Raw genomic sequence first — 8,553 nt, forward strand, 5'->3', positions numbered from 1 at the left:
ACTGAACGTACTATATAAGGCTTTTTAAAATTTAGCTTTCACATTTCTCTTCTTCTTCTTTCTTTTTCTTTTTTTTTTTTTTTTTTTGACAGGGTCTTGCTCTGTTACCCAGGCTGGAGTGCAGTGGTGTGATCTCGGTTCACTGCACTCTCTGCCTCCCGGGCTCAAGTGATTCTTGTGCCTCAGCCTCCAGAGTAGCTGGGATTACGGGAGGTGCGTGCCACCATGCCTGGCTAATTTTTTTGTATTTTTAGCAGAGACAGGGTTTCACCATGTTGCCTAGGCTGGCCTTGAACTCCTGGCCTCAAGTGATCCTCCTGTCTTGGCCTCCCAAAGTGCTAGGATGACTGATATGAGCCAACATGCCCAGCCAGCTTTCATATTTCTAAGGAATGAAGAAATGCTTTTTTGGTTTCTATGAACTACATTTCAGTTCCCTCATGCTTATATATTATGATTTACTAAGCCATTTCTTCACTTTCTGAAATTTAGGCTGTTTCTAATATTTTAAAAGTAGTATGCACAATGTTATAATGATCATATCTCAAAAAGCTTTTTATTTCTCATTTCTTATGACCGTTATTATTGTCTCAGAAGTAACTATTTTCATTTTGCTTTTCTAAATGATTTTACTGATTTGCAATTTTATCAGCTAAGTCTGTGAGGTTTTACTCCAATCTCACTACCATTGAGTGTTATTTCAAACATTCTTACATTCTTGTACTTTAGTTGGTTTATAATAATACCTCATTTGCCTTACCTTTTTTTTTTTTTTTTTTTTTGAGACAATGTCTCACTCTACTTGCCCAGGCTGGAGTGCAGTGGTGCAATCATAGCTGACTGCAGCCTTGAACTCCTGGGCTCAGGTGATTCTCCTGCCTCAGCCTCTTGAGTGGCTGTGTTGCCCATGCTGGTTGTAAACTCCTGGCTTGAGGGATCTTCCCTCCTCGGCCTCCCAATATGCTGGGATTACAGGCATGAGCCACTGCACCCGGCCTACCCTAATTTTTGTATCTTAATTATTAGAGGTTCAACTTTTTAAAAAGATGTTTACATTTTTATTTCCTCTTGGGATGTCTCTTTTCTAAAAAGTGGAGATAACTACTATTTTCACTTTTACTCTTGAGTCATGCCTTTCTGTGAAGTCAAAACCAAATTTTGATCTCTCCTGATGATGCGAGCCCTTATGGGTTAGCCTTTCTATTCTATCCACTAGGAAGGCATCAGAATCTTCCCTACCTAATGAAGCTTTTTATAGAAAACAGCTGTACTCCGACTCTTTCATAAACGGGCTGACAGAGCTTCCTTCTTGGCACAACTCATGAAGTAATGGTAGAACGAAAAGCTTATTTCAGACCAGATAATTCTTCGAATTGTTTCTGGTTTTGGATCCTAATTTCTTCAGCCATTTTCAATAGAGTTTTTGAGGATTTTCATCTTGTATGATTTTAGGGTAGAAACTGTTAAGTTTGTGGTCACTAGGTCTAGAGGGGGCCCGGGAATGTTCTGCCAAAATTTTTCTGATATCAAATTCTATCTTACTGTTGACTTTTGAAGAAAAATGGGTAAGTAATCTTTCAATTTTTTTGAGAAATTCTTTTTCAAACTTTGTCCAGATTTCCACTTTTGGTGAGGTGGAGGATTAGAGGATCTGGAACGGTAGGCCTGAGCATTTTCATAGCAGCCATTGGCAGGAACTGAGTGTGGGGAGAGGTGGGGTTGTGGGGAAGAATGCGTTCTTCAGAGAGGTAAGTCTTTTCTAGTTTGCCAGGGTATCCACCCTTCTCTAATACCAGCAGGCCACTTGCCTTTGCAACCCTTACTTGGGCTCCCCCAGAACCTTTAGAATTTTTCTGAAGATGGAAACACCACAGCGCTCTCTAGTGGTACATATGTAGTAACCAGATCGGAAAAAGATTGCAGGAATTTATTCCTAAATTTCAGAATTGACTCAGCAAAGCAAATCTGCAAAGGAGGACAGAGTCTTACAACTTCAGTTCTATCTCAGGGTTTTCTTTTGTACACTGACTTGTCAGGAATTAGTTGTAGAAACAGTTCTTGAGCTCATAGTGCGTTCTTATCATCTCGATGTTGTAATGCACGCTCCCCCCGGTCAAGTACGTGTGGAATTTTCAACTACAAGCATGTCTTGTCTTATTTCTCCCTAGGGCATAGTGCTAGGAAAAACTCTGTAGTTCAAGTTAAATATTAAAATACACTTTTTTTTTTTTTTTTTTTTTTTTTTTTTTTTTTGAGACGAAGTCTCGCTCTTGTCCCTCAGGCTGGAGAGTGCAATGGCATAATCTCGGCTCACTGCAACCTCCGCCTCCCGGATTCAAGCAATTCTCCTGTCTCAGCCTCCCGAGTAGCTGGGATTACAGGCGCCTGCCACCACGTCCGGCAATTTTTTTTTTTTTTTTTGAGACGGAGTCTTGCTCTGTCACCCAGGCTGGAGTGCAGTGGCCGGATCTCAGCTCACTGCAAGCTCCGCCTCCCGGGTTCACGCCATTCTCCTGACTCAGCCTCCCGAGTAGCTGGGACTACAGGTGCCCGCCACCACGCCCGGCTAGTTTTTTTTTGTATTTTTAGTAGAGACGGGGTTTCACCATGTTAGCCAGGATGGTCTCGATCTCCTGACCTCGTGATCCGCCCGCCTCGGCCTCCCAAAGTGCTGGGATTACAGGCTTGAGCCACCGCGCCCGGCCAATTTTTATATTTTTAGTAGAGACGGGGTTTCATCATGTTGGCCAGGCTGGTCTCGAACTCCTGACCTCAGGTGATCTGCCCCCCCCCCCCCCGGCCTCCCAAAGTGTTGGGATTACAGGTGTGGGCCACCATGCCCGCCTGCTCTATTTTTTTTTTTTTAAGAAAAGAAATGAATGGATTCTATGTTTACATTTGGTCTCTCATATTTCAAAGCTTTATTCTAGAATGAAGTGAGTAGAGTGGCAGAAGAAAACATTAGGCCATGTTCAGATTTCTTGGTGTATGACATTGGCCTGAACTTACTCTTCCACAGTTGGGTGTTGGGTCAGTGGAGGGGTCATGCCAGCTGTTTCCATTTGCAAGAGGAAACTAGATGGGAAAACTTATCCTGTTGCAGAGCAGCAAGCACTAAGTAGTAATGTATTCCTGCATTTTTTCTTTCCTTTTTTTTTTTCTTAAAGGTAGAAAACCAGATTGTGTAAACCCTACTGAGGCTAATGTTGAAGAACCTGAACCAGCTCTCCTCATAAAGCCAGAAGATATTGTCTTAAAAGAACCAGGGAGCACAGAAAAGACTCTTCGGACACTTCTGAGACCAAGTGATAAAGTTTCCAACTACTATAAGACAACTTCTTCTGAGATCAATGCAGTTGTAGGAGCCGTTCCTGCTACTTGTATGTCACTTATTTGTCAAGTTTCAAAAGCATCAACAAACGTGGAAGCAAACTGTCCTTTGTCCTTGCATTGTCCCCTGCCTTTCTCCTTAGACTAAGTTTCTTAAAGCCTTGTAGCTTGCATTTAATTCGTATTCTAACTACCTGGGGAGGAGAGGCCCACATATAAATGTTGATTGAACTGAATTGCCAATGATGACCAAAGTAAAACGATTCTTTGCATATTAATGAAATGGAAACCATTATAGATCAGAACATCGAATGTTATACATCGTAGTAATTCAGATTCCACCAAGTATTAATATGAGATGATTTTAAAACCATATGATTCTTAGCTCCATACATATCTGCCTTCAAATATTTAAAGAACTTTTACATAACATTTCTCTGCATATTCATTCCCCATGTTAGTTTGCTGGGGCTGCTATATCACAGCACCACAAACCGGTGTCTTAACAGAATTTTATGGTCTCACAGTTCTGGAGGCTTGAAATGCAAGGTGTCAGTAGGATTGGTTCCTCTGGTGGACTGTAAAGGAGAATCTGTCCATGCCTCTCCCCTGGTTTCTGATGATTTACTAGCAGTCTTTGGCACCACTTGGCTCCTTCAGCATCACCCTGATCTCTGCCTTCATCTTCATGTGGTGTTCTCCCCATTTTCATGTCTGTGTCCAAATTCCTCCGTTTTACAAGAACTCTAGCCATATTAGGTTAGGGGCCCACCATACTCCAGTGTGACGTCATCTTAATTAATTACACCTGAAATGACCTTATTTCCAAATAACGTCACACTCTGAGGTAGTGGAGGTTAGGACTTCACCATATATGTTTTGGGAGGAGACAATTCAACCTATAACATCCATATATCAATATGAAGCATGATGAATATTGGTGATTTAGAAAAACTATTTTATGTTGATCAAGATCACATCATTGGAATAAGGACATGACTGAGGATTTACATATTTTTCTCAACTGGATTTTTATAGACATGCTATATATTCTAGAGTAATGAAATCTTGTTACTCTCTTTACACTGTGTTGTCCAGTAGAAATAAAATTGAAGTCATCTGTGCATTTACAAACTTTTTAGCATTAAAGAAAATCATGCTGGGCATGGTGGCTCATGCCTGTAATCCCAGCACCTTGGGAGGCCAAGGTGGGAGGATCACTTGAGGTGAGGAGTTCAAGACCAGCCTGGGCAACATAGTGAGACTCTGTCTCTACAAAAATTACAAAAATTAGCTGGCCATGGTGGCAAACTCCTGTAGTCTCAGCAACCTGGGAGGCTGAGGTGGGGGGATCACTTGAGTCCAGGAGTTCAAGGCTGCAGTGAGCTGTGATCAGGCCACTGCATTCTAGCCTGGGTGACAGAGTGAGACTCTGTCTCAAAAAAGAAAAAGAAAAAGAAAAAAAAAAAAAAGCCATGTTAAAAAAAAAAGAAACAGGTGAAATTTATTTTAATACTATATATATTCAAAATATTATTTCAGTAACTAATCAATATAAAAATTATTAAATATTTTGCTTTTTTGTACTAAAATGTTTGAATTTTACATTTGGATTACACCAAAATTCTTCCTAGCCACGTTTTAAGTGCTCAGTATGCACGTGTGACTGGTGGCTGTGTTACACAGCTTTGTTTTAGAATGTCGGTTTTCTTTCCTCATCAATGACCTAGGTTACCCTATTTGTGGAGTTCCAACCATTCGATCTGACATTCCTGCTCCCCGAATTCGTCGCATCAGTGACAGAAGTAATTATGGTGAAGAAGGTGGTGTGTATTCACTGTTATATCCTACCGTCTTTGCCCAGAAAGGAGTGTTTGAGAGAGACTTTTTCAAGACCAGATCAAAAGAAGAGGTATCACATATGAGCATACAAAAATGGAAATGTTTGATCTATCAACGACTACTCTTTTAGACTTTTCAAAACTTGGGTTTTTATATTTACAAAAGTCTACAGGATCCCCAAGTGTAGGATTCTTGATGAATAATGCTCAACTTGGCTGTGACATCTGGTACAATTCTTGAGGTAGAATTTAGACTGTGACAGGAATAGTAAATTCATATTGTACATTCAATATGGTCCATGTAAAGAAGAAAAATATTTTTCTAAAACATTTGATGCTATTCTAGTTGAGAAAAGGAACAGGATCAATCCCTTCCTTATGTAAGCATCCCGATGGCCTTGGGCCTCTAGAACTAAGAGTGGGCATGAAGATGGTCACTCTGCCACCCTTCTTGTCCACTGGTATCATATGTCTCAGATTATCTGTGACAAGCATTGATTTAAAATATTCTGTCTTGTTGCCACACCGCAGGTAAGGTCATACATCTGTCTTATTTATTTATTTATTTATTTATTTATTTATTTTTGACTCAGAAAACATGATGCCATATCCGAGATGATCCTCTTTGTAGATGGGTTATAAAGCCAGGGTTATAGAACCGGCTAGGTCTGAATAGCCACTGGGGTGCTGAGGGCTAGAGATTTATAGCAGTGCTCAGTTAGACTATCCTGTCTACATCTGTGCTTATGGAAAGCAGGTGTAATTCAGGGAGTACTTGCTTCTTCAGAACCTTCATAGCTGGAGCTAGAAATGATATAGGAAAAGACATACGATGCCTTCTTGGACTTCAGATGAAGGATTGATGGCTTGGAAACTTATTAAATACTAACCGAATTAATGGCAGATGCATTCCAGCAATTCTTTCACATGGAGGCAGGGCAGAGAGGAAGGGGAGACAGAGGCTGATGCCTGGCTCCAAAGGAGGAACCCGGTATCCGTCCTGCGGATCGAAGAAGAAAACCTCCTGATTGTGTTTTCACTTCCCTCAATCACTCTAAAAGGCCTATGAAATAGAACTTTAGGGTTTCCAAAAGAAACAGAAATCTCCTGCTTGTTTCATAATGCCTAAACATTCTTTTAACTAGGAAGTCATCCTTTATCCCACAATTCTAGGCAAAAAGTAAGAAGTCAAAGACCTGCTTGGAATAATAACGTTGACTTGAGGATGGATAGATTTCAGTAGACGTGTTAGGTAGTCAGCATACTACTGATAGAATGCCAAACCACTGGAGCAAAGTTTCCCAAGGAGTAGGGGAGGAAGCAGAGGAGAAGGTAGGGGATGCTCAAGACTGACTCAAACCATTCCGGAGCTCACTCTGCAGGGGCCTTTTTAAACTACCAGTGGGTGGGGAACTACCAGCTATGCATAGGGTATTGTGTTTTTGCTTTATAGCTGCAGTTGCTAGCAGCTCTGCTCTTCTGAATTTCAGAATTCGATTTGTATTTGAATAGTACTTAATTTGTATTTAATTACACTAATTTCCCACAAGGGTACATCATTTCTAGGGGATTAATTGTTGAGATTCTGTTTAATAGATGTATTCGGCAACTATTTTATTTCTTTGGCTATTCGCTGTCTAACCTTTTCATTTCCCCCCCCTTTTTTTTTCCTGAATGCTTCATAGTAAATGCTTCTTCTTTTAAATTTAGTTTCATTTAAAAATTTTGTTTTCACATATTTTATTCCTATTACTAGTTCTTACTTTCTTTTCTTATATTTTTCTTAAGACATAAGAAGCATGTTTTTCCCCACCTTCATCTGTTTTAATAATTATCACTGTAGAGGGATTATTAGTAACCAAAGGTTGCTGGTTTTCAGTGTGCTCCGCTTTTAGTGTACTCTCTTAATCATGGGTACACTATCTGTCTGCCATTTGCACACGTAGTTCAAGTTCCAACAGGCCAGTTAGATACATTTCATAAATGTTCATATTATAAAGAATATAAAACTTGGCCACGCCTAGTGGCTCATGCCTGTAATCCCAGCACTTTGGGAGGCTCAGGTGGGTGGGTCATCTGAGGTCGGGAGTTCAAGACCAGCCTGGCCAGCATGGTGTAACTTCATCTCTACTAAAAATAGAAAAAAATTCACCAGGTGTGGTAGCACACACCTGTAATCCCAGCTACTCAGGAGGCTGATGCAGGAGAATCACTTGTACCCAGGAGGCAGAGGCTGCAGTGAGCCAAGATCACGCCACTGCACTCCAGCCTGGGCAACAGAGTGAGACTCTGTCTCAAAAATAAATAAATAAATAAATAAATAAACAAACAAAACTAATGTTCAAGTGGCTTAGGTTACATACACAAGACCAAAATGACAATAAATGATTGAAATGAAACTCAAACCTAGCAAGTCTTCTTTACTTTTTTCACCCTTTTTACTTGAATTTTGCTACCTCTCCTTAAAATAATGAGACATTTAAAGTTGAAAGTAACTTTATATATTGGCTAGTGTATTTGAACACCCTCATGTTTATAATAACAAAATTATTCATGAGCTGACAGCATTAGAATTTTGATATTTCCTTATTTTTTATATATATATATATATATACACAAGCACATGCACACACACAAATATATACACACACATACTTTTTTGGAAAAAATATCCATAGTCTTAGATATTATAAAGGTATTTTTCATTACAAATTTTAAAACATATAAATAATGACCTATTTATTTTAAATGCCTTTTTCTAGATTGCAGAGATATTGTGTAACATTGGTGTCAAGCTTTCTGATGAAGAATTTGAAAATGTATGGAATCTTGCATCAAAAAAGCATCACAGAGGAGAAGTTTGTGTTGAGAACATCAGAAATGTTCTAGATGAGCTGCGGCATGCAGACAGGATCAAGTGTAAAACACCCATGTGATATTTTTGGACTTCATTCAAGCAAAAGAATTATTAACTGTGTTTATCTAAAATGTTCAGTCCATTCTGGCTTTAGATATTACGTTAGAGTTCAGCAATCACAGTGGTAAGACTCATATGCCTGTATGTGTTGCTAATAAATTAGATTTTGGATTTTAAAATTTATTGTTTTCCATAAAGCACCTAAGAGCTTGACAAGTGATTGAAGGGTTAACATGCAGCCCCAGCGAAGACATAGTTCAGAATGATATTAGAAGTTTTGTAGGCCTAAGAATTCCATCCATTTTAGTGGGCCGTCTGAATTCGTAGTGTGATTTGTGATGCCAAGTTTAATTTTCTTTGTTGGTTAAGCCAACGTGGGCTGCAGTTTCTGTCACAGGTGATTAAAATGTCATAACACACCAAGAGTAGAGAGATTCATGTTTGTGTAGTGGACTAAAAGCTGGC

General features: G+C 39.6%; 1 protein-coding gene across 5 annotated transcripts in view; it reads left to right on the forward strand.

Annotated features, from left to right (window-relative positions):
- Window positions 1–8,267, forward strand: part of EFHB (EF-hand domain family member B) — a 60,059-nt gene extending 51,792 nt beyond the window's left edge. For 4 of the 5 annotated variants that reach the window (XR_012430646.1, XR_012430648.1, XM_005545672.4 and 1 more), the window contains 3 exons: window positions 3,168–3,380; window positions 5,061–5,242; window positions 7,934–8,267. Coding sequence is in view for 3 of the 5 variants with exons in the window: in XM_005545672.4 (XP_005545729.3) it covers window positions 3,168–3,380; window positions 5,061–5,242; window positions 7,934–8,107 (569 nt within the window). In the remaining 2 variants the exon portion in view is untranslated. The remainder of the gene's footprint in view (window positions 1–3,167; window positions 3,381–5,060; window positions 5,243–7,933) is intronic. The other variant, XM_065539862.1, reaches the window with a different exon arrangement.
- The last annotated feature ends 286 nt before the right edge of the window (window positions 8,268–8,553 follow it).

This window comes from Macaca fascicularis, chromosome 2, assembly GCF_037993035.2.
Source record: "Macaca fascicularis isolate 582-1 chromosome 2, T2T-MFA8v1.1".
NCBI classification, from domain to species: domain Eukaryota; kingdom Metazoa; phylum Chordata; class Mammalia; order Primates; family Cercopithecidae; genus Macaca; species Macaca fascicularis.